General features: G+C 41.3%; 2 protein-coding genes across 3 annotated transcripts in view; one reads left to right on the top strand and one right to left on the bottom strand.

Moving 5' to 3' along the window:
• ACTR8 (actin related protein 8) overlaps window positions 1–2747 on the top strand; it is a 23900-nt gene extending 21153 nt beyond the window's left edge. Inside the window, exon 14 of one of the 2 annotated variants that reach the window (XM_050960587.1) lies at window positions 1990–2747. In XM_050960587.1, coding sequence (XP_050816544.1) covers window position 1990 — 1 coding nt within the window. In that variant the 3' untranslated portion in view covers window positions 1991–2747. Of the gene's footprint in view, window positions 1–994; window positions 1035–1989 lie in introns of those variants that run through there. The other variant, XM_050960585.1, reaches the window with a different exon arrangement.
• IL17RB (interleukin 17 receptor B) overlaps window positions 1–17807 on the bottom strand; it is a 20910-nt gene extending 3103 nt beyond the window's left edge. Inside the window, 10 exon segments of the mRNA XM_050960597.1 lie at window positions 1219–1323; window positions 2358–2439; window positions 3683–3748; window positions 5553–5704; window positions 6861–6908; window positions 8733–8859; window positions 9846–9973; window positions 11809–11949; window positions 16013–16037; window positions 17646–17807. Coding sequence (XP_050816554.1) covers window positions 1219–1323; window positions 2358–2439; window positions 3683–3748; window positions 5553–5704; window positions 6861–6908; window positions 8733–8859; window positions 9846–9973; window positions 11809–11949; window positions 16013–16037; window positions 17646–17717 — 946 coding nt within the window. The 5' untranslated portion in view covers window positions 17718–17807.
• Window positions 17808–27080: the final 9273 nt, after the last annotated feature.

The raw sequence follows: 27080 nt of genomic DNA on the forward strand, positions 1-27080 counted from the left end.
GCAGGAATAAATCAGTTTTAAACATGGCAAAAAGTTGGGGAATATCAATGTTCCCTACTAGGACTGGTGTTTACTATATTTATTATTCAAGTGGAAAATGATCAGTGAGGGAGGGGGCAAAACTTGCAGATGACATTTATTTAGGTTAGTCAAGGCTGGCAGAAGCTGTCATGAGTATCAAAGTGATCTAAAAAAAGCTAGGAAAAGGGGCAGCACAAAAGCTGCAAAAAGACCATGCTGATAATTACAAGGTCATGCCCACTGAAATGAAAAAAATTTAATAGGCATTGTGGGGTGGATTAACTACCACCAAGAGATGGAAGGAAAAAGACTTGAGCATCTTTGGGACAGCTCCACAAAAACCTCAGGCTTCTGTTCAATGAAACTGAAAGATGACATGTAAAACTGGCCAAAGGAAATATTTTTTTAACCCACTGAATTATTAACCTGTTTAATTCATTGACACACATAACCACTGAAGCAAGAGAGAGCCTACTAGGATTAAAAAAAGATGATACTTTTATATTGATGACGAGAACATCTACAGAAAATCAGAGGTATAAATCCTTGTTTTTCAAGGCATAAACCAAGCCAGACACTAACCTTGGGTGTTTAGGAAGAAACTTCCCTTATGTGCAGTCTATTCCTTAAGTAAAGTCTTTTGCACTTTCCTGTCAAGCATCTGGTACTAGGCATTATCATAGATGAGATACTGAACTAGAGAAATCACTGGTGTGATCCAATATGGTGACTCCTCTACATCTATCTTAGTTCTGTATGGGCAGTGCTTCTTATAAATGATGTCATCTGAGACTTTTCTACTTCTGGTTTGCACCTAAAACATAAGTCTTCTCTTCCCACCTTGCCATTCTTCTGTCTCCTTTAGAGACATGCATACAAAACAAGTAATGAATCTAGTGATTCCCTAGAATTGGGCACAATTTGTGTTTTAGGTAATTTTTAACTACTGTTTTGTTTTTTTAACTATAAATAGTTTTAGGATCGAACATTTACCCTGAAATGGACATAAATGAAGAGCGGGCTAAGAGTTTCCTAATAAGGGTATCGTAATGCTTGCTTGTTGTGATATTTAAAATATATGCTATATAAATGCACTGCAATACCTTTAATATGAAGTGCCTAACTAAAAGGAAGCTGAGGTAAAGATCAAAGAACCTTAAAGTAAAGCTTTTTCAAAAGAGTGAGTAAAGGTCTTACCATGGTTCCTGAAAAATACTACAGCAGCAATCACACACACAGTTACAAATAAAGCAACAAGGATGAAACACACATATCTTCCAGTTGAATCAATTGTGATGCTCCCTAAAAGAAAGAACCGTAAGTCTTCAATGAGGAACCTTTTGAATAATTGACTTTGAAGAAAAAAAAGGCTTCTGGTTACTTAATCGTACTGAGCATTTCCAGCCTATATACATGAAAGAGAAATTGTACTAAAATGACTTCCTAAAAAGGTTATGCAGAAATGTTAACACTTGCCGAAGAACTTGAGAAACCCTGTTCTCTACACTGCAGCAGGTGCTGTCATCTTCCCATCCTACTCCCTTAAGTTTCCTTCCATGTCCCTGCGAGACACTAGCAAATACTTCCTCCTCCCAGCAGATTGACATCTCATGGGCCATTCTGACCTCTCTCTGCTGTTTTGTCAAAACCGATAGTTGTTAACTGGCTTTAATTTATGTAGTTTAAATATGCAATGTATTTAGCATGAAAACAAACATTTTGGAAGGAGTGCTCTAAGAGGAAGGATAATGAAAGACAAAGTAGACCAAGGACTTTAAAGGGACTGCCAGAAGTACAGTATATGATCCTAGAGTGCTCATTATGTACTTAGCCTTAACGTTAATCCTTCCCGTGCTGCCAGTTGTTGCTTATGGTACTAACAAGACTGTCCCATCCTGGTCTGTCATGCTGTTTGGCAGAATGGCGAACTTGTGTTTCAATAACTTTTTTTTTTTTTTTTAAACAGAGATAGGTTGTTGGCCTATTGCTCCACCCCCCAGCCTGACGGACCAGTGGAGTGCTGTCCATCTGGTCTGCCTTTGACCTGTCCAATTTAGGTGGCCCTACCAGGAGTTAATTGCTGCCACCATAGCTCTGAGGGGCAATGGAACACAGAAGCCTTTCTACCATATCAAGCTGCAGTCCCTAGGGAAGGATCGTTAAAGAAGTCTCTGAAATTCAAATTTTTCTTCACCAAAGAGTAACTGCTCTAGACTTGAAAGCGTAAGACACACACAATGGTAGGTCAGTGGAAATAGTAAGAGATAGAACAAGCCATAATTCCGACTTCATCCATTTTGAACACAAACAATTCTGATGATAAATGCTCAACTAACCATTACTGTGGTTTTGAACACATGTTAGGGTTCCTTTGTGCCTTCGACAATCATATTTGCACTTGGCAAAATACGGAATGATCTGAAGAAAAAAGTAGAAGAAAAATTCTAATATGCAGACAAATAAATACTTAGCGACAGCTTTATTCCTTCCTGTTTCTTTTATCCTGCTTGGCCCTTTGGTGTCCTATTCTGACTACTGAGTTTCTTAAAGAGACTTTATCATGTGACAATACATAAACTTTAAAAGTACTTTCCTTACTAATAACTTATATGACTAAAATGAAAGAGTAATTTCCTTTTCACTGTTTATTCTGCTGGTTTATCTTGTGCATGACCATGTTACTGCAATGCCTGGGTTGCAAACACTAATTGGGAATATTTAAACAATAAATTTGTTAAAATTAAATAGTTTTCAAATGAATTTCATTGAACCACTTCTTTTTCATTTTAGTAATTTGAATAAAGCCTAGATTTGGGGCTTAAACTGCCTGTGTCCATTTAAATGATGCACATCGATCACAGGAATAAAGAGCCCAGTACATGTCTCTTCTCAGGCTGAAAGGCAAAATACAGTATTAACATATGCTCTTTATGAAGCTGTACTTAGAGTCAAGGCTTTTCTATATTCTCTTGGGTGGTTGTATAACTGAGAAATGCACCTGAGACTTATTGGAGTTGAGTTCAGAGTAAGGTATATAATTGAAAATTGGCTGCTATACCATCATATATAAACCTCAGTTTGGGTACCAATAATTTATATGCAACCACAATTTTGGGCCCACACTGAGATTAATGGGAAAACTCCTATTGAGTTCTGTGGCTCAGCTTATTCTAAAGCTTATTATGAACCTCACCGTTGTGTATACAGAACAAGAATACACAATCCCAACCTTAAATGGACCAATTTAGAATCCAGTCATTTGTAGATGTTTTTAAGAATAAATATAGACTCTGGATAATACATTTTGTCCCCAAAAGACAAGAATCAAGAATCTGAAAACAATTCTGTGAGTGTGGATCTGAAAAACCCCCCAGTAATACCAAGACCTCAGTGTAAATATATTAAACACGTTTGTCTTAAGCGTTGTAGCATAGGAGAATTATACTGTGCAGTTTATTTAATCACTATTAGTAGAAACAAAACTTATGTCCATGATTTTCATTTAATACAGTACAAAGGTGAACTTGATATCAAGAGCTACACAGTATTGCACACAGGTTTACTGGACATTAGTCAGAAACAACGTAGTATTTGCATACAATTCATTAATTTTAAAGAAGCTACTTTTTCCATTGCAAATTCAGTCAAAATTGAACTTTACCTGTACAGAAATATTGTTGCTTTGATCACTCACTGGTATTCTAACAGAAGTTCTAGTTTCATTGATCTAATGCAGATAGAAACCCCCAGGAAAAAAAATTGAAGCAAACATGTTACACAGAGAAATAATTTAAAAATAATACATAGTGAAAATCTATTTAAAGTGTTGATCAGATTTATTGACACTATTAAATATAATACACATCTGTTATTTTAAGTGATGATTATATCATTTTTTAATCTGACCTCTTGGCTAGGTCAGAAAAAATTTCAGAATAGCTCAGTATGTAATCTTCATTAAGAATAAGTTTGAGTTTTGGTAACGCTTATCTAAACTAGTACTGTATTACCATTTTGCAGTCTATTATTCCACCTTCCCTGTAGAACACTCCCAATTTGAAAATGTTACAAATAGAAGCATTTTTAAAATCTTAATGATAAATGGGAAAACCGCAAAGTAGCACCATGGGGAGTAAAATGTTTGAATCATAGAAGATTAGGGTTGGAAGAGACCTCAGGAGGTCATCTAGTCCAACCCCCTGCTCAAAGCAGGACCAACACCAACTAAATTATCCTAGCCAGGGCTTTGTCAAGCTGGGCCTTAAAAACCTCTAAGGATGGGGATTCCATTACCTCCCTAGGTAACCCATTCCAGTGCTTCGCCACCCTCCTAGTGAAATAGTTTTTCCTAATAGCCAACCTAGACCTCCCCGACTGCAATTTGAGACCATTGCTTCTTGTTCTGTCATCTGCCATCACCGAGAACAGCCTAGCTCCATCCTCTGTGGAACCCTCCTTCAGGTAGTTGAAGGCTGCTATCAAATCCCCCCTCACTCTTCTGCAGACTAAATAAGCCCAGTTTCCTCAGCCTCTCCTCATGTCATGTGCCCCAGCCCCCTAATCATTTTCGTTGCCTTCCACTGGACTCTCTCCAATTTGCTCACATCCTTTCAGTAGTGGGGAGCCCAAAACTGGATGCAGTACTCCATATGTAATCCCCAGGTCCTTTTCTGCAGAACTGCTGCTTAGCCAGTCGGTCCCCAGCCTGCAGCAGTGCAGGGATTCTTCCATTCTAAGTGCAGGACTCTGCACTTGTCCCTGTTGAACCTCATCAGATTTCTTTTGGCCCAATCCTCCAATTTGTCTAGGTTACGTTGGACCCTATCCACCTCTCCTCCCCAGCTTAGTGTCATCTGCGAACCTTCTGAGGGTGCTATCCATCCCATCATCCAGATCATTAATAAAGATGTTGAACAAAACCGGCCTCTGGGGCACTCTGCTTGATACTGGCTGCCAACTGGACATCGATCCGTTGATCAATACCCGTTGTGCACGACAATCTATCCACCATATAGTCCATTCATCCAGTCCATACTTTTTTAACTTGCTGGCAAGAAAACGGTGGGAGACCATACAAAAAGCTTTGCTAAAGCCAAGATTTATCACATCCACTGCTTTCCCCATATCCACAGAGCCAGTGGACAGTGTGTGCTGCAGATTATTGACTAGACCTTCCAAATTAGCAGAACTCAGGCTCTGGGATTTTATCCAATTCTCTTACCACCTGAAGCACAAAGAAAAACTTTCTGCCTTCTTGGGGGGAAAGGACCATAATTATTGGAGCACAGCTCTTCCTAAAGTAGGCTGTCATTCTCCTAGAACCCAGCACACAGACTTCGCATGGTCTGCTGGCCAGTTCCTCTAATTTGTCTGAAAAAAGCATGTCCTCTGCTAACTTGGTAAAATGAGTTGTAATGTAGATTGTCATAAAGGAGAGGAAAAATAAAAGAAATTGGATTTACCATTTTTGGGTATCTAAAAGAGCACGTGTATGTTTTAAATGTTAGCTGTTATATGTACAAGAAAAATACCTTTGTCATCAAATCCCGTTCAATAGGTATATCACATTTCTCACACTCATAGAGAAGTATGGTATATTTGGTCCCAAGGCTACTTGTGGTAAAATTCACTTCCACTTCTGCTTCTATTTTACATGCAGTTATATTTGGATTCCACAGACTTCCTGTGGGTTGTAAAGAATACAGCTTAAAATTCTTAAGAACTGCCTGCGTGCTGGAAGAAGTTTCATTGTAAATGTAAAAGGTGCCAGACTGACAGCCCACAAGACTGGCTGCCTGTTTGGACAGCATGGGCAGTGGCAAAACAATTGCCCCACAGTGCCCTAATTCTGACCAGCAGAGACAACCCCCAGAAGTGAGAAAACAGGCTAAATTCCATACCCATTCACTTGTTGGTCTCTCTGGTGAAGTGCCCTATTGGGGGGAGAGGGAGTGTGTCTCAGAGTGGCTAGTCAGAAGAGTGGTTGGTCAAAGTAGCTATGTTGCTGCAGAGTTCAGGCATTTATATTTTAAAATGAACGTGGCAAGCATGTCCTGAATATTTAAGACTCAAAACAAAATCAGAAAGGCTTTTTAGCCTCCTCCCTGCCAGATCCTGCATGGAATTCCTTTGCCTCATCACAGGTGCCTTTTGCAATCTGAGCACCTGTCCAATGGTAACTGTACTAACTCTACCAGCTCATAAACACATGCCAAATTAATCTCTCAATCCCACAATATATTAGATTAGGAAGTATGGAAATATTCTCTATTTTAGACTGTGCCTATTGCTACTTTAGGAATGTGCAGGATTCTCAAACTTCTGATTTCAAGGGAATTCAAATTTGGTACCAGAAGCAAGATTCAGATTTAGGTCTCTGCTTTCTATTTAACAGCTGCAGCCTTCACTCCATAGCTGGGATTGGGGTTGGCACATGGTCAGATCTGATATCACACACAAGACACCAGATATCAGCATAATGCTATCACATTCTTTATTACAAAGAATGTTAGAAAGGATACAAGGAGGGCTATTTGCCAAAACTACAGGAGACAAGATAGTTTGATTTCAATATTTGCACATTTTCATGGGATTTTTGTATTTAATTAGTCTCAAAGGGCAGATAGTCCCTTGTGGATAAATATAATCTTGTGAAGAGTTATGAGCAGTTTTCTTTCTTCTCATTGGCTGCATATATATCCTGGCACTGAAATTGGCCCCAAGGTGTCCATCCCCCCTTTTCAGTATTTTAAAGACTTTATAAGGTAGAAAATAAATACCAAGGTTGTGCATATTGCTATTTGTGAAAATAAATCCAAGGATACATCTATTGTACTTACCCACTTCTATGCAACTTTTGCTGTATTTCATTACATTATCTTTACAACCTGCGGATTTAAATGGATTTTATATACTTTAGCAAATATATTATCTCTTTGCAGCTACATATTTTCATTGGAGCCTATCATGTGCACATAACAAAGTTATTTCTCACCAACAAACTGTAGATATCACAATTAGATTTATTTGCTTTCCTAGGCAGCTCCTATGAAATGAGCTCCATGAACAGCATTCTCGTCTCCTCATTTAGTTCTCCCATTTTGGAAGTGTCACCATTCTCCTCTCCTGTCTCAGGCACAAAAATGTTGGCAGCTCTGCTCATGTAGGCAGCTAACAACACTGCAGATACATGATTCTTTTCAGATAAAAGGTTCTGGAGACAATTTATGAACTCAAACCAAAAAAAAACTTGAGGTCTTTCTGATAGCATTAGAAGCCTCTTCACACATGATACATGCATCTACCTTCACTACAGAAGATCCGGCCCCCCCACTACAGATATGGGATATGGACAAATTGGAAAGAGTCCAGCGGAGGGCAATGAAAATTATTAGTGGACTGGGGCACATGACTTATGAGGAGAGGCTGAGGGAACTGGTCTTGTTTAGTCTGAAGAACAGAAGAGTGAGGGGGGATTTGATAGCGGCCTTCAACTACCTGAAAGGTGGTTCCAAAGAGGATGGAGAGAGGCTGTTCTCAGTGACGGCAGATGACAGAACAAGAAACAGTGGTCTCAAGTTCCAGCGGGGAAGATCTAGACTGGATATAGGGAAACACTATTTTACTAGGAGGCTGGTGAAAAACTGGAATGGGTTACCTAGGGAGGTGGTGGAATCTCCATCCTTAGAGGTTTTTAAGGCCCAGCTTGACAAAGCCCTGGCTGGGATGATTTAGTTTGTGTTGGTCTCACTTTGAGCAGGGGATTAGACTAGATGACCTCCTGAGATCTCTTCCAACACTAATACTCTATAATTCTATGATCTTACCACAAATTAAAAAAAATGTCCCTTAACTACTTCCTCTGCTTTTTAATTGTCTACCTCCCAGCTGTCAAAATCTAAACAAGAAAAGACAAGACAAGGCAATGCCTGCTTAGTGATTTAAAAATAAAGTGAATATAGTGCTTTTTAAAGATGCCAAAATTACATTCTTGGGAGGGGACTATCTTCTGTCTGTCTACAGAACAAGTACAGCACAGGCAGAAGCACCTTAACCTTGGTGGGGGGAGGTCCAAATCTAGATATGAAAGTAGTGTGGATACCCATATAGCCTCCTTCTGAGTGCCAAGATGGATGCCAGTTATTGTAGTATCTCTTGTGATGGTGCTTGTTGTGGTATGGAAACCTTGTTCACTAGGAACTGGACAGACCTCAAATACTCATTTCACAGAGTCACCAAACAAGGATTGGTCACTCAGAATCACCTGAGTCATCTGCCTACCCTTTTTGCAACAATTAGCCTATTATCAAGCTGCCTTATAGTTTCAGCAAATAGTTTATTAAGAACTAAAAGTGAGAATAAAGGTAGCCACAGGTGTGACATCATAAAAAACAAAAAAAAAATCTAAAAAGCCAACGGTTTTCTGCTTTAAAAATTTGACTTTACCTGTTACTAGAAGTTAGAGAGAAAGAAAGGAGAGAAGAGAAAGGAGAGCTCAGAAGGAAAAAGTAACTAAGGATGTGTTATCAAAGCTGAAATAATTATCTCTGCATCTACATGTTTATTATGCAGTCTGTTTAAACATAAAAATACATTTGTTTTTGCTGATTCCTAGCTTTTCAAAACATCCTGTACAACAAAGTCTAGAAAGAATTCAGTATCATAAATGAGATTTTCATATGAACCAGGTTAAACAGAAACTGGCAAATTACCTGGTGAAGTTAACATGATGGATTTTGATGGAGAATCCTCATATATATTTGCTGGGGGAAGGTTGTAAGCACTGATAGAATAGAACATTTCTGGTTCTACAGGGAATCCAATGTAGTGGAACTGCCACTAAAACAAAACAATTAAAACAGCAGTTTTGAGGGCCAGATTCTTCTTTCAGTTATGCTTGGCAACTTCAGTGAACTCTGTGAGCTGTGCTGATATAACCGAGAAGAGAATTTCCTCTCAAAACATTAAATATTGAGAGAGATACGTTGAAACAGTGAACAATAGAATGTTAAGGTAATAGAATGTCTGAGATACACACTGCTGTGAAACTTGTTTGGTTCTTAAGATCCCGATACCAAAAATCATTCAGTAACTTTTCCAATATCAGTTTATGCCTGGTAGAAGAATTCAGAACAACACATTCAAATCCAGCTCTGAAAACCCAAGTTTTCTCCTCATCTTATTAATAATTAAAAAACAACAACTAACATTTGAAAGATACCACAAGGCTAATCATCCCCATCACTTTCATGAATCCACGGGAGCTAGATCAGGCATAATCGGGGAGGTACAAGTGCAGAAAGAAGGAGCAATACTCCATATCAGGCTGTCCCAGTTCCTCAATCCTTTAGAAATTCACCACAGGTGTATCATGGGGTTGGGGTTCCACAAGATTGGAGAGGGCAGTCTGGGAGGAGGGCTGCCATCCAGGATACCATCCCCTGCCTCCTGATCGTGAAATGAACCCGTCTGTATTATGTCACATTGGCTGCCCCCCTCTGTACTGTGAGCTCCAACACATAGAGACAGCATGGGAGCACAACTTATTGGGGAGACATGCTGCCATGGGAAAAGGTGCAGCTAGGTCCTCCACACAGCTTTACCCTCTGCCAGTGTCTGAAAAAATGCTGGTTTGTACAGCTAAACCCGTTTTACTACATTTTCTGAAGGAGTCCCATTTACAGCTCATTCTTTCCCAGCCCTCTATACGTTAACTGTGACACAGAGGAATGATCTGGCCTTGATTTTTAAACGACACCTCCCTACACTCTCCTCCCTAATAACAACAAATGACAAAATAATTACTTTTTAAAAAACGTTCTTACTCTTCTATTCCCAAACATGGTTTGACTTTGAAACTTCTCTGTGTAATTGCACCGAATACACTCAAAATGTTCTCTGATTCCTTTACTCATCACACAGATCTTTGTGGCTGTCAGTTCTTTTATGCTGGCTGGAAGTAAAGAAGAAAAATTGGTATTCATAGATATAAATATTTGCATAGATCTTTGCTGCTCATACATAAAGAAATAAAATAAACCTAGCACAGTATTAAACAGAGAAAACTATAGTGATACAATAGATTCTGGCATAAACTAATGAGAGCAATGATATTTTTAAGGTTGTCGTGATACTCTTAACCCTTTGGCTCTATTTACAGTATAAGCCATGGTCCCAGCTATCACCATGTTTTTGTAATAACTAGTTCATGCCAGACTCATCTGACCAAGTTAAAACAAACTTGTCTAAGTTAAATCCATAGCGCATCTCTTTTCACACTCAATCATATGTATACAGTATAACACTAACTTTATGTGTAGCAGTGCACTCTGGGAAAATCTAGACAGTTATCACAGAGTGCCGTAGCAAAGTTAGAGCATCAGTAGCAATATGTGAGGTAATATGCTCTGGGATGTCCTTCTACCAAAAATATGTGAGAAAGGAAAAGTGGCCACACACATGTATTATTAGGTAGGTTCTCCATATACAGCAAAGAAACAATGTTATGAACTGGTTAAAGGAAAACAACTATAAATCAGCATAAGGCATTATGGCTAGGATGGCATATGATTAATTGCTGTGCTTACTAACTGTTTATTAACTATGTTGTGTGTATATGATTAGAGCCAACTATGTCACTACCAAGTTACAAACTCAAAGTTTGCTGCTGGAATATACCAGCTGCATTCATCCCAGTGATGTATACTTCACCCCCTTCCCCGAAGATCGTTCATGAGATTTTCCGTCTACAAGGTTACAAAAAAGAGAGGTGGGGGGGCTTCAATGAAGTCTGGAGCCAGCTGAGTATAAAAAAGCAATCTTTGATAGTGGCACATCAAGTCCTACATTGACACTTATCACAGCATATGCAGTGTTCTAGTGGTTTGTACTAAAAATGAAAAATGCTTAAAATACTGAGTTTTTTGAGTACAAAGCAATGTCTGATTTCTAAAACTGTATTTCCATTACATTTGTACTGTCATGACTATCCTTTGATTTTGCATGCACATGTATGTGCTAAGAATTACCATGACAAAGATCACAGCAACCATGATTAAATGTAAGAGCAGCGGTTTTCAAACTTCATTGCACCACGGCCCTCTTCTGACAACAAAAATTACTACATGACTCCAGGCGGGGGAGATGGGGAGGAAAGAAGAGCGTGGGGGTGGAGCATGAGCCCTGCCACCCCTGGCTGAAGCCCTTGTGCTTTGGCTTCAGCCCTGGGGCCCCAGCAAGTCTAACGCGGGCTCAGTTTGAGAACCGCTCTGTTAGAGCAAACTGTACAACCCTCTAGACCCCCTGACCACATGATTCAGTTACTACTGTTAACAAAGAAAAAAATCATATGTGAAGGATGGGGAGATTGGAAGGTAGAGAGGAACTGAAAAAAGAATAAACGACTTTTAAGGTTGTGGTTTGTCGGTTAGAAAGCATGCCTGCAAGAGATTAACTGTAATTACCATGAGTTGATGGTCCCAATCTACTTCCCACATGAGAAAACTCACCAGCACAGTCCTCAATAACTGACACCATGGTTGGTAGTTTCTATGGAGAAGCCAAGTGTCAAATGGGTCATGCAGATACACTTGCTCTTAAAAGTGCTTCCTCCAGTTCAAGACTGAGGCAAGATGGCAGGGCAGCATAAAGAAGCTTTCACTGCCACTGTTATTGTGTGCTTGGAGGACATCAGTGTTCAGGGCTGTTAATGCAACATGCTGCACAAGCACTATATTCAAAAGGAAATTTTATATTGTATAGTCTTATGTACTTGGATGTCACACCTACCATCCATGCTGAGGCTCCAGCTGATATTTATAAGATACGACCTGAAGTGTGTATCCACTTCTGTTTCAATTAACTGGGCACTGAGACTATGAAGATCTGCCGGTGTTAGACTGTGCCACTTTCTCAACTCATGAGCAGGACCTTGCAAAAATAAGTAGACGTGTTAAAAGCAGAGCAGCTACCTAGTATTTAAACACATTCCATATCTATCAATCACTCTGTCAATTCTACTGGTATTTTTCACCTGCTTATGCAAAAAATCATTTTTTGTGTCTCAGAAACAAGAATTTACCATTAGGAAAACCACTTCTCTCCCATGCACCCAGCAGATTCTGTTTCTGGCACTAACAGTTTATTTCAAAAACTCTGATTGTTCATTCTCATGTAATTAAATGATGCATTCTTTTCATGTGCTGTGAAACTTCAAATCAGATATATCTTGTAAAGTCAGTCTGAGCATAAGTCTGGAAATCATGCACATTGATTTCTTTCCTGTATTAATAAGCACATTTAACCGTATTCAGTGTAAAACAGTTTTTTTTTTGTTTTTTAGCCAAGAAATTGAGCAATATCTAAAAAATGGAGGGGGTAATGTCCTCCCAATGCCATCAACACAAATGAGATATCCCCAGGCTCTAAACTAGTACTGCTCCTGAGACAGTATGCTGAGCTGGGACAATGTAGTCAGTGTCTCCTGTAAGAGATGAGAAGTTCTGCAATGAATGAATAAAGATATAGAACTACCTTCTCTACTGTGATAGTGACTGAAACCACCATACCATGTCAGTGTACCTGGCCAACAGTCAAGCGGGAGACAGTTTGGAAAGGTGTCAAGTACTTGATAGAGACTGAGAGGAAAGAGATGGAGAAAATCCATCCTACTGGAAACAGTGTCTCTCTTATCAGAGAGAGAAAGCTTTAAAAAAAAAGAAAAGCCAACGTTAATACCAAAGTGGCAGGAGCAAGGCTCACCTTATCAGGCAGCGCACCAGGGGTACCAGGTTTGTATAATTTTTGGTGGTGCCCAAGGAGAGCTATCCAGTCCATAGGATGGACTGGGGCAATTGCAATTGCCCCGGGCCCCGTGCTTTGGCAGGCCCTGTGCTTCAGAGGGACACCAGGCCTCCCACTAGCCTCTCAGGCCACCTTGGACCCTGTGTCCCCCTGAAGCGCGGGGCAGGGATAAGCACCACCGTGTTGCACAATGGATACTTGACAAAATTACCGGACTTAGTGATGGACACGGGTGTGTGTGTGTAATTATGTCATTCAGTCATTTAACCTGTAAAATAGCACAGAATTTTCCATACTGAAAAAAACTCGTAACCTAGCTAGTAATAAATAATAATAATAAATTAAACGCATACAATTAATGAAAAATGTGTATATACTGAATATGAGATTATTACCTAAGAAATGAAAATGAGCTTGCTTTGGGATTTTACAAGGCACTTATGTCGTTTAAACATATTTGGTACCCTGAGTAATGATAACACTTCTTGCAAATCACATAAATAGGGAATCCATGATCCTCTTCTCTCACCCCATTGCAAAGACACAAGGGTTATTGCTGGCTGCCCTAGGGCTACAGAAAACCCTATGGGCAAAACATATGGAAAGAAGGGGATCAATTTATACAGAGGGCTGAAGGGGGATTCCCATAGTGCATTAATTAACACTTAATAAATACATCAAAATTAACTACATTACAGAGAAAAGAACCTGTAATGATAGATTTTACTTCATGAGATGCTCCAGAGAAAGAAGACCCAGAGGGAGTAATGGTAGGGGAATCTTAGGGAGGCCAAAGGGGCTGGTAGAGGGAGTGGACAGAGAACAAGGGTAAAGGCAGAGTCGCTGCAGGATTGACCCAGTCTTGTGCAACTCCCCTGTGGGTGGAAACACTGATCACTATCACTACAGGAGAGAACAATAGAATAGAATGCCCAAAAGAATGAATGACTTGAGGACAATATCCTGAAGGGACTCTTACCCTTCCAGAGCTTTTCTAGCTCTGACATTTACATTTCTACATAGGGTGGTTTGTAGGGTGATCAGATGTCCCGATTTTATAGGGACAGTCCCAATATTTGGGGCATTTTGTTATATGGGCTCCTATTACCCACCACCCCCATCCTGCTTTTTCACACTTGCTAGTGGTTTGGTCCACAGAAATAAAAATCTGCACATCTTCCATGTGTTTTTTGGCCAATGGAAAAACAAGGTACAATTCAAATAACTTTTAAAATTGCCTATGAAACTGAGTTAACAAAATTAATGAGCTTATGAACAACCAGAAAATATACTTCTCAAGTGAAAAATCTATAAATGGACTTCTTTGCAAAAAAATTGTAAGTTTTCTTACAGGAGAAACCACAAACTGCCTGGAAAGGAAGAATAGATTGAATTACTTGCCTCGGTGAAATTAAATACCCAGAGAATTGCTGTGCCTGTAATGATGATAACCGGGGCTTGCTCACTGGGGGCTCCCCCTTCCCATGCTATGGAGGCACGGCCAGGCAGGTCTACATCTGCAAGCGGACACCCTGCCTGAGGTGCAGCTCCCATTGGCCATTGTGGCCAATAGGTTGGGAGCCTCCCAGCCAATGTGCTTGGGAGGAAGGGAAGGAGAGGCAAAGGGGGAGATTGTAGTGAGCAGGGGAGGCAGCGGGGAGGGGAGCTGTCTCTGGAGGCACAAAGGGGGGAGGATCTCTGGAGGGGGTGATGGGGCATAGGGGCCGGTGGGGGTCTTTCCGCGGGGGGCAGAGGGTTGTGTGGGTCTCTGTGGGATGGGGAGACAAGTGATGGACGGAGCCAGCTGCAGCCTGGGTCTGCTCTGCGAAGGAGGGAGGGGGGGAGGTTGCTATAGCCCCCCCCGCACCGGAATCCACCTCTGTACTCTGTATTTAATGCCAGCCCCAGGGTACACAACGCTGCTCCTCCCCCATATCTCCGCCCCTCGTCTGTGTCTCTGTCTGACAGTGAGAGACTGCTGCTGCTCTCTGCCTGTGCCCCCCCAGCTGTGTCTGTGTCTGTGTCTGTGTCTCTCTGTCTGATAGTGAGAGACTGCTGCTCTCTCTGCCTGTGCCCCCCCCAGCTGTGTCTGTGTCTGTGTCTCTGACAGTGAGAGACTGCTGCTGCTCTCTGCCTGTGCCCCACCAGCTGTGTCTGTGCCTCTGACAGCGAGAGACTGCTGCTGCTCTCTGCCTGTGCCCCCCCCAGCTGTGTCTGTGCCTCTGTCTGACAGTGAGAGACTGCTGCTGCTCTCTGCCTGTGCCCCCCCAGCTGTGTCTGTGTCTCTGACAGTGAGAGACTGCTGCTGCTCTCTGCCTGTGCCCTCCCAGCTGTGTCTGTGTCTCTGACAGTGAGAGACTGCTGCTCTCTCTGCCTGTGCCCCCCCAGCTGTCTGTGTCTCTGTCTGACAGTGAGAGACTGCTGCTCTCTCTGCCTTTGCCCCCCCAGCTGTGTCTGTGTCTCTGACAGTGAGAGACTGCTGCTCTCTCTGCCTGTGCCCCCCCCAGCTGTCTGTGTCTCTGTCTGACAGTGAGAAACTGCTGCTCTCTCTGCCTGTGCCCCCCCCCCAGCTGTCTGTGTCTCTGTCTGACAGTGAGAGACTCCAGCTGCTCTCTCTGCCAGTGTCTCCCTCCCCCTCCCTGCTGTGGAGGCGCAGCCAGGCAGCCCTGGCACCGCCCCCCCACAGCGCACATTGGCCCTGGTTCCTGACCAATGAATGGGCTGGGAACCGGTTGAGCGCTGGGGCCGGAGAGCGGGGACAGAGGTAGCCTGCAGAGCTACCCTGCCTCCCCCGAGACTCTTCGCAGCACACAGGGACCGGGGAGGGGGGGTGTCCCCGAGGTGAGAGCACCCCCGTTGCCAGCCCATGGCACGGGGCCCAAACATTGATGGAGCCGGGCTAGGGTGACCAGATAGCAAGTGTGAAAAATCAGGACCCGTGTGTGTGTATGTGTAATAGCTAATAGGTACCTATATACGACAAAGTGGAAAGCCCTGAATATCGAGACTGTCCCTATAAAACTGGGACATCTGGTCACCCTAAGCCAGGCCCACTGTCATGAATATTGATAGAACATATAACTCCCCGCCTATAGTCAGTTACTGAGTGTTTGAATAATCACAGATTAGCTATTTTTAATTAGGTACCTCCTTTTAACAGTGTAAAGAGATCCATTTTATTTATACATACCAGTTTCAAAGCCACACTTAATGGACTGTAAGAAAGAAAGAAAACAGCATTAAAATAAAACAAACTGAATGCAGAAAGATCTACTCTAAAGATAGAAAATTGCTATACTTTCAACATATTAAAATCCCAGCTTTAAAGAGACAGCATTAACTTGAAACAAAATCATGCTTCTGCCTGAAAATTATGTACATACTATACAGTAGTTACATGCACTGTCTAAAATTTCTAAAACTGAAATAAATTAGAGAATAAAATTATTGCTCTTTTAAAAACACAGGTGGCTTCACATAAATAAAAATATCCTGCCAGATGTATAATCTGTTTAACAGTTTCCCTTGAAGGCTGGTCAACTTCTTGCTGTAAAGACTCAAACATCAACGGAGGAGAAGAAAAATCCATATAAGATATTTAAAGATTAATTTTTAAAAATTAAAGACATACTATAATGTATGTATTTCCCTCAGAAAGTGACAGCAGTGCACCTTTATATCATTGTTTCAATCATTTCTACAAGATTCGAACTCTATACATATGCTGGTCTGTGTTTGCTAGTTTGCAGAATGGAGATGGACTGATGTAAAAAACGACATCGCCATCTTACTTTTTTCTTTTTCATTCTGCATTTTACATGTCCTTTTAATAACAAAGTTGTAGTGCCACGATGACATTCTGTGACTAATGACACCCGGACATGACAGACTATCTTCCAGTTTAACAGCACTGACCCAGAAGAGAAGATCCTAACAATGTGCAATGTTGTCTACTAGCAAAACGTTTTCATTTCAAATGTATACCTTTTAACATGAGGTTGAATGGCATCTAAGCACTGTGCAATTGACCAATGCAGAGTATCAGAGTCTGAATGAAAACGCAACCAACCCACATACAGACAGCCAGAACCAAAGAACCTGCCACCTATTAATCTAGTAGAATTTAGGAGATTGTGAGGCCTAAAATTATCTGGAGTCAGGTTTTTGAGGTACAGTTGTGCCTGGATGTCTAGGGATTTTGGTGCAATAGGAGCAGCTATTGAAAAAAAAAAGTATGGGAAGGGATATAAATCCTCATGCTTTGGGGTTTAAACCAATCTTTATGAGGATGAGGGTTCGGATGAGACCTTCACAGTGAGCATATTATCCAACATCTACCTACTGCTAGGTTTCTTTCACCTGACTGAAACATCTGATGCTAGCCATTTTTGGAGATAGGACACTGGTTTCTTTTGGGAACGACTTGACAGAAGTTACTGAGCAGGAGCACAGCCTGCTTTCATGCCTGTCATACACATATAATACCCTCTCTTTGAAAATTCTTCCTCTACTTTCCCTGTGACTATCAACAGGTATTCTTGGGAAAGCAAGTGACAACTCTCCCTCCCCGTTGATTTAGGGAAACAAATATACTGACTAATAGGAGCTGGGAGCAGACTCTGCAGACTCAAGGCAGTGTCCCACTCAGACAGGGAGGACGGTTACACAGCTGTCACCACCCACTCTGTGACATCCATCCCTTTCTAGTGCACAAAGAATCAGTCACCTTTTGCACAGATTGGAGTGAAAAGCTCTTCAGCTCCATTTGATGGGGAATAGGTAGAAGTGAAAGGGGTAGGTTATCCTCCCTCCTTGTATCTTACCGGCCAGCCTTGTCCCCAGGAACCACAGCTACTCAGCACCAAGGTCAGCAGGACACCTACTGCCAGAGTCATCTCCACTTGCAGGAGCAATGCACAGTGGCTGAGATTACCCCCTGCTCTTCCTGGGACCCTACTCACTACAAATCACTGAAAGCCTAAGCGCAGTGCCCCTCCGCCTCCCTCACAGCCGATGTATTACCTAAAACCTTTCCCCTCCCATTCCTCCAGATTTGACCTGTCAGCGAGTCTGAAAACACCGCAATAAAAATCAACCCCTGAAGAGCTTTGGCTCAAAGCCAATACATAAACAGAAGAAGATATACACACACTCTAACTTAGAGAAGTCACTTTTACAAAACACAAGGAGTAGCAAAAACAAGGCTCAGAGTAAAACCTGACATTCCCCCTCCAGGAATCTTTCTGCTGTGCCTAGCTAGGCTGCAAGATCCCTCCCGTTCTGGGGAAGCCTTATACAGTAGCTGAGGTCATGTAATAAAACAATATTTCGCTGTTTTTTCAGTTTTAACTCTTTGCATGCCTCGTTTTCTGGGTTTTAGAGCTGCTCACCATGGACAGCAGTGGAGTGGTCAGCAACAAATAGTGATCAAGTCCTCAGACTGAATCCATCCCTGGTGTTACAAGGAAAGAATAGGCTGGTACTCGGGTTTGCTTTTTTGTGAGGCATAAAGAATATGTTTTTCCCCCTCCCAGAACAAAGTTTTTTCTCCTCCTCGTTCTTTATGTTAGAAAGTCAGGTCCTGTCTGTCTGATGGGCACTAACATCCAGAGAACTAGCACAATAGTGACATCACAGGAACCAAGAGACTGAAACTGACCAATTGAGTGGGGAAGGATTTTTTAAGTCTGGTTGCTCGAAAGCTCTAGTTTTCGTTTGTTTTTCTTAACCCCTATTAAACTATAATAACCAACATTTTGGAGTAAGGATGCCTTTGTTAAAGGTTTAACTTCCTCTCTGCCCACCTCTTCAGTTTGGTTTTAGAGCCCACAGTAAAGTTTCTAAGACATTTAGAAGGTCCTCCAGCAAATCAGGGAAGATCAGATTTGACATTCTTAAGGTAAAAGAACATGCTGAGAAAAAAATAATCCCAAAAGAAAAAAAAAGTGCCAAACTTGGTTAAATTGCAAGTATAGACAAGGACAAACTGTTCAGCATAATTTAAGAAACATACACGTCTAGGGATGTGGTATACAAATATATAATTCTGATTTATAGACAAATATACTGTGTCATCTTTATCATCTCAGGTCTGTAGATTTTGGTAATCATAGTAGGACTGAGTACCACTGTACACATATTTTAGGAGTAACTATATTGCTGTTAGTGGCCTCAATGTCCTATGTATAGGTGCAATGAAATCATTAGCTACTTGGCTCTTTGGTCTGTTCTTTCTAAATTAGCTAGCAGCAGTAATTTAAAAATAAATATTTAAAATCTATAGAACATTTTTCAACAATTTGGAAGCCAACAAATTTAACACTGATAAAAGATTTATTTTTAACACAAGATACCATTGTGGCCAGTAACTTAGTAGGATTCAAAAAAGGATTAAATATTTATATGGAAAATATCCACATTTACATTAGATAGAATAAAATAACGTAATGGATAGAAAACGTATTGTTTCGGTGCCTACAATAGCTGACAGAGCTTCTGAAGAAACTGAACAGATTATTCCGTCATTGTCCAATACACCTTCCTTCACCTTCGTTTGAATCAAACAGCAATCATTGTCAGAGCCAGGATACTGGCCTAGTTGATTACTCATCTGATTTGGTAAGGCAATTTCTATATCCTACGTTCCTAACTTATAGGAATGTTAAGGTAGGTTAGACATTTGAGGGTAGACTGCTTAATAATATGTTTAAATACATGAAAGAAAAAAAATCAATACAAAGCATGCTTTTTAATAGCTCTGAGTAGTCAACTTTTGAATGGGCCATAATGGTCTCAAGTCAAAAGCATTGTTGCCCCTTGGGGTTGAGCAGTTAGCCAATATTCAGGCCTGAGCTGGGCTGTTTCTGTTAGCAGGATAAATTGATTACACCAATCAAGTATTTATTTGGCGCAATCCTGTTTTACAAAGAATTTACACAAAGTCCTGTTTCTCTGAACACAGTCATTGGCATACACATAATGTGCCCAGCCATTTAATGGCATCGTTATCAGCCAGATGGAGAGCCAACAGTCTGCTGTTGAAATAAATAAGTGGACCCTCGACAATGATATGCGACACGGTCTGAAGTTGACCACAGCTGCACTGCGAGTCATTAGAAACCCTCCATTTAAAGATACTGGCCGCACAGTTGCCCTGTCCTGTTCAAAACTGATTCAGAGATGAACACAGGTGGCTTGGCAGACCAAAACCTGGTAGACAGAAGGTTGGGTCCATGATGATAGAATGATTAATGACTGTCGTCACTGACCACTCGTTGCACCAAGTAAATTCCACCATCATCTGTGGTGGCATAAATGACCATAAAGGGCATCTAGAAGACAAATGAGCTGGTTGGTAGTCAAAGAGGTCTGTGTACAATGGTGGGTCGCTATTCTCGTGGATCTTAGCCAGCAGTGTGACACAGGTCTTTTCATGGCAAATGTGGGAAAGTTGCTCTGTTGCTAAGTATCGGTAGCCAGTGCAATGGAGTTGCCCATAAAGTCCTGGTAACAATACGCATAGCTTTGTTAAGCTCTACATTGACCTGCCTTGTGTGAGACAAGCAACACCAGACAGGAGCACAGTACTCTGCTGTTGAATAGCAGAGGGCAAGGGCTGATGATCTAAGCATCTGGGTGCTCGCACCCCAGGTTGAATCGGCCAATTTTCTGAGCAGATAGTTCTGAGTGCCAACTTTGGCTGCCGTCTTCCTCAAGTGGTTAATGACCTATCCAATGTCACACCGAGGTAAATTGGGTTTGGATCATGCCGCAGGTGTTGGCCACTGAGGAAAATAACAGTAGGAACATCCAACAGGAGGCAGTTTCCTAGCTCTGGATGTCCAGTCCTGCATTTCCAACCAATACTCCACCCAAAAGATGCTCTTTCTCTCTCAGCTTCGTGCCAGGACCACTCACACTAGTTCTTTGTCTGCTCACTTTCTGGTTCCTTTCATACACATGTGGAAAGACAGCCACAAACAAATCAATGCTGCAGCCCTTGCATTTGTAATCAGCCTCCAGGAAAACTCCTCAGGGTCATCTTCTACTCAGGCCTTGCCATAAGAACATAAGAACAACCATACCGGATCAGACCAAAGGTCCATCTAGCCCAGTATCCAGTCTTCTGATAGTGCCCAGTGCCATGTGCCCCAGAGAGAATGAACAAAACAGATAATCATCAAGTGATCCATCCCCTGTCGCCCATTCCCAGCTTCTGGCAAACAGAGGTTAGGGACCTATCCTCCATGATGGACCTATCCTCCATGAACGTATCTAGTTCTTTTTTTAACCCTGTTATAGTCTTGGCCTTCACAACATCTGGCAAGGAGTTCTACAGGTTGACTGTACATTGTGTGAAAAAAATACTTTCTTTTGTTTGTTTTAAACCTGCTGCCTATTAATTTTTTTTTGATGACCCCTAGTTTGTGTGTTATGAGAATGAGTAAATAACACTTCCCTATTTATTTGGGCATAAGCTTTTGTGGGCTAGAACCCACTTCATAAGATGTATGAGGTGAAAAAATACAGGAGCAGGTATAAATACATGAAAGGATGGGGGTTGCTTTACCAAGTGTGAGGTCAGTTTAATGAGATAAATAAATAACAGACCTCAAAGTGGCAATTCTTCAACAAAAAAACAGACTCCAATGTGAAGCTGCAGAACTGGAATTAATTTAAAAACTGGATACCATCAGATTAGCCCAGAATAAAGACTGGAAGTGGCTGGGTCATTACGAAACCTAAACTTAATTTCCCCAATACTAATTTCTCCCTACTGTTCCTCACACCTTCTTGTCAACTGCCTGTAATGGGCCACTCTCTTACCATTTCAAAAGTTATTTTTCCTCCCTTGGTATCCTGCAATTAATTGATTTATCTCGCAAGACTGACCTCAGGAAACCCCCATCCTTTCATGTATTTATACTTACTCCTATATTTTTCACTTCCTACATCTGATAAAGTGGGGGTTCTAGCCCATGAAAGCTTATGCCCAAATAAATTTGTTAGTCTCTAAGGTGCCGTAAGGACTCCTTGGTCTTTTTTGCTGATACAGACTAACACTACCACTGAAACTTCCCTATTTACTTTCTCCATACCAGTCATGATTTTATAGACCTTTATCATATGCTCCTTAGTCATCTCTCTTTCAAGCTGAAAAGTCCCAGTCTTATTAATCACTTGTCATACGGCAGCAGTTCCATACCCCTAATAATTTTTGTTGCCCTTTTCTGAACCTTTTGCAATTCTAATATATCTTTTTTGAGATCAGGCAACCACATATGCATGCAATATTCAAGATGTGGGCATATCATGAATTTATATAGAGGCAATATGATATTTTCTGTCTTATTATCTATCCCTTTCTTAATGATTCCCAACATTCTGTTCATGTTTTTGACTGCTGCTGCACATTGAGTGAATGTTTTCAGAGGACTATCCACAATGACTCCAAGATCTCTTTCTTGAGTGGGAACAGCTAATTTAGACTCCAACATTTTATATGTATAGTTGGGATTATGTTTTCCAATGTGCATTTATCAACACTGAATTTCATCTGTTATTTTGTTGCCCAGTCACCCAGTTTTGTGAGAGCCTTTTGTAACTCTTTGCAGTCTGCTTGGGATTTAGCTATCTTGAGTAGTTTTGTATCATCTGCAAATTTTGCCACATCACTGTTTACCCCTTTTTCCAGATAATTTATTAATATGATGAGTAGACCCCTGAGGGACACCACAATTTATCGCTCTCCATTCTGAAAACTGACCATTTATTCCTACCCTTTGTTTCCTTTTAACCAGTTACCAATCCATGAGAGGACCTTCCTTCTTATCCCGCGACAGCTTATTTTGCTTAAGAGCCTTTGGTGAGGGACCCTGTCAAAGGCTTTCTGAAAATCTAAGAACACTATATCCACTGGATCCCCCTTGTCCACATGCTTTTTGACCCCTTCAAAGAATTCTAGTAGACTGGTGAGGCATGATTTCCCTTTACAAAAACCATGTTGATTCTTCCCCAACAAATCATGTTCATCTATTTGTCTGACAATTTTGTTCTTTATTATAGTTTCAACCAGTTTGACGAATACTGAAGTTAGGCTTACCGACCTGTAATTGCTGGGATCACCTCTAGAGCCCTTTTTAAAAATTGATGTCACTTTAGGTATCCTCCAGTCATTTGGTACAGAAGCTGATTTAAATGATAGGTTACAAACTACAACTTGTAGTTCTGCAATTTCACATTTGAGTTCCTTCAAAACTCTTGGGTGAATACCATCTATTCCTGGTGACTTATTACTGTTTAGTTTATCAATTTGTTCTAAAACCTCCTCTAATGACACCTCAATCTGCAACAGTTCCTCAGATTTGTCACCTAAAAGGAATGGCTCAGGTTTGGGAATTTCCCTCATCCTCAGCCATGAAGACGGATGCAAATAATTTATTTAGTTTTTCCATAATGGCCTTATCGTCATTGAGTGCTCTTTTAGCATCTCGATCGGCCAGTGGCCCCATTGGTTGTTTAGCAGGCTTCCTGCTTCTGAGGTACTTAAAAAAAAATTGCTATTACTCTTTTACACTTCATTTGCCAGAGTTTATGCTCCTTTCTATTTTCCTCACTAGGATTTAACTTCCACTTTTTAAAGGATGTCTTTTTGTCTCTCACTGCTTCTTTTACTTTGTTGTTTAGCTACGATGGCACTTTTTTTGGTTCTCTTCCAAGGTTTTTATTTTGTGGTATACATTACCCCACTGCTGGGCAGTGGTTTCCATTGTTTCAGATATCACTTCGGGCCATTTAATAACTTCCTCATTTAGTGTGAATGAAAGGTGGCTACCATGTCCCTCAACTTCAAGGAGGCCTATGATTGCCTATAGCTCAAAGACACACTTGCTAGCAGCCAGCAACATGCTCCAGTAAGAGAGTATAGTGTGAGTTACATGATAACTCAGTAGATTTTATGCTCACATTTCTTCCCTTCAGTTGAGGTAAGTAAGTACCCAAGAGAAACTGGACTAGAAGAAATAGACACTTATTTAATACTAGATATTATGTTCAGTGTTAGAATGTTTTATCTGTATGTTTGGCTTATTTACAGTTACCCCTATGTTTGTGAAAGTTTAGCAAGAAGTGTTTCTGCAATGTGACCCCATATTAGCTTGGGAAGGCACTGTGGTCCAATAAGAGTTAGCGTTCTGTTCTTCCTCTTTTGCATGGGAAGTTTATAAAAGACTGATTTGTGTGAATGTGGGAGGGTGGGGGAAGGGAGAGTGTGACTTAGTATGCTACAGACAAACGCTGGAAAATAAGTTTTTTACTAGTAAGTGAGAAAGGCTGTGTGAGTGAAATGGAAACCCTGCCAAGAGGAGAGTTTGTTCCCCCTGGTTTCGGGAAGAACTCCACTACAAAAGCTAAAAGGAGGCAGTCCTGGTTAAGTGTGCTTGTTACATTCTGCAAGCATTTTAAGAGTTGTGGAAGTAGTTCTAAATATGACTGCCTTTTCAATGCAAAACAAGAGAAGCTTTGTTGAGGGATAAACTATATGATAAGATCGCGAGTAAGTATTAATCCTTTGTAAGAATGCATGCTACTTCTATAAATCCATGAGGGAACCTCACTTGTGGAGAGTCTGCTAGACTTGACTGTGCTATGCAGTTTAAATAAATTATTGTTAAAGGTGACCTGTAAAGGGGAAAAAAAGCTTGAAATTTTATTTGCTCCTTTACAATATAATATAAAAGTTTTTGTAAAGTTTCTTTTCCTGCTTGTTTTTTATGTTAGCAATATCAGAAAGATCAAGTCTTAGCTAACTTTTTCCCCTCAGTTGACTCATTAGGTAACTAAAAAATCTGCCCTACCTCAACTGAAGGGACAAAGGTGTTAGACTCTTTCTCAGAACTTTTCTTCTAAGTCTTTTTCATGAGTTTAAGTTAAATATTAATGAAAAACAACAAAAAAAAAACAATAGTCCGTCTGACATTTCCTTCCCTAACAATTGTTCAAATTGCCTCCAGCAAAAACAGGGCACACAAAGTGAAAAAATTCTAATGCAAAAAGACAAACAAAAAAATAGCTTTAAAAAACCTTTGGGAAAAGACCTGGCATTTGTATTTTATTTTTATTTATTTTACCTGTATAATACCTCTGTAAAGTCTTTTCTGTTGTACTTGATATTTTTAATAAAAAAAGAATGAACCAAACTCACACTTTGTAGTAAATTTTTAGAATATGCCTTACAGACCTTATTGCGTACCATACATACTGTATGTGTGGAATTTCATAACTGCTCAACAGATCATAACTGATTATCAGACATCAGTCTATTGTGACATTACAGTCCATCATGCTTTTGCTCCAGAATCATGGCAATCTACTTATCCTTGTGTTGCCAGAATATAATGTCAGTGATTATGAGATAAGTTAAGTATCAGAGGGGTAGCCATGTTAGTCTGGATCTGTAAAAAGCAACAAAGAGTCTTATGGCACCTTACAGACTAACAGATGTATTGGAGCATAAGCTTTCGTGGGTGAATACCCACTTTGTCAGACGTCTGATGAAGTGGGAATTCACCCACGAAAGCTTATGCTCCAATACATCTGTTATGCTATAAGGTGCCTGTCATAAACAAATAAGTAAGAGTTAATAGAACAGAAGTACTTCATATCTCTTTTGCCTGTAAAGGGTTAACAAGATCAATGAGCGTGGCTGTCACCTGACCAGAGGACCAATCAGGGGACAGGATACTTTCAAATCTTGAGGGAGGGAAGTTTTTCTGTGTGCTGTTAGTGTTTGTTCACTCTGGGGGCTCAGAGGGACTAGACGTGCAACCAGGTTTCTCTCCAATCTCTCCGATACAGGCTTTTATAAGTTCAGAATAGTAAATATTAGGTAGATAAGGCGAGTTAGGCTTATGTTTGTTTTCTTTATTTGCAAATGTGTATTTGGCTGGGAGGAGTTAAAATGTGTATTTGGCTGGAAGGAGTTCAATTTAGTATTTTGCTAAAAGGATTTTAATTTGTACTTGTATACTTAGGCTGGGAGGGTATTCCCAGCGTCTATAGCTGAAAGACCCTGTAACATATTCCATCTTAAATTTACAAAGATAATTTTTACTGTTTTTCCTTTCTTTAATTAAAAGTTTTTCTTGTTTAAGAACCTGATTGTTTTTTTATTCTGGTGAGACCCCAGAGGACTGGGTCTGGATTGACCAGGGAATTGGTGGGGAGAAAGGAGGGAAGGGGGAGAGAAAGGTTAATTTTCTCTCTGTGTTAGGATCACTCTCTCTCTCGGGGAGAGTCTGGGAGGGGGAGAGAGAAGGAGGGGGGAAGGTGGATTTTCCTCTCTGTTTTAAGATTCAAGGAGTTTGAATCATAGTGATCTTCCAAGGTAACCTAGGGAGAGGAAGTCTGGGAGAGGCAACGGTGAGGGAAAGGGTTTACTTTCCTTGTGTTAAAATCCAGAGGGTCTGGATCTTGGGGGTCCCCGGGCAAGGTTTTGGGGGGACCAGAGTGTAGCAGGCACTGGAATTCCTGGTTGGTGGCAGCGCTACAAGTACTGAGCTGGTAACTGAGCTTAGAGGAATTCATGCTGGTACCTCATCTTTTGGACGCTAAGGTTCAGAGTGGGGAATTATACCATGACAGTGCCACAGGACTCTTTGTTGCTTTTTGAGATAAGTTAATTATTGTTCAACACACCAACTCATGATGTCCTGCAGAATCAGGACAATGCTGTCTGTTCTGCAGGGGCTACACCAGAGGTGGGCAAACTACGGCCCGCAGACCGTCCTGCCTGGCCCTTGAACTCCTGGCCGGGAAGGCTAGCCCCTGGTCCCTCCCACACAGCCATGCCGCCGTGCGGGCAGTGCTCTGGGTGGTGGGATTGCACACTCCTGCCGAGCAGTGTGACAGCGTGTCTGGCTTTGACCAGGTGGCATGACTGCCAGACATGCTGCTCTAAGCGCCAGGGTAAGGGAGGGGCAGGGCCGGGGGGGGTTAGATAAGGGGCAGGGAGTCCCGGGGGGCAGTCAGGGAACAGGGAGCGGAGGTTCTGGGGGGGCGGTTGGGGGATGGAGGGGTTGGATAAGCATTGGAGTCCCAGAGGGCCTGTCAGGGGGCGGGGGTGTGGATAGGGGTCAGAGCAGTCAGGGGACTGGGAGCAAGAGGGGTTGGATCGGGGGTGGGGTCCTGGGGGCAGTTACAGGACAAGGAGCAGGGGGGGTTGGATGGGTCAGGGATTCTGAGGGGGGCAGTCAGGGGGT

This window comes from Gopherus flavomarginatus, chromosome 6 (assembly GCF_025201925.1).
Source record: "Gopherus flavomarginatus isolate rGopFla2 chromosome 6, rGopFla2.mat.asm, whole genome shotgun sequence".
Lineage (NCBI taxonomy): Eukaryota > Metazoa > Chordata > Testudines > Testudinidae > Gopherus > Gopherus flavomarginatus.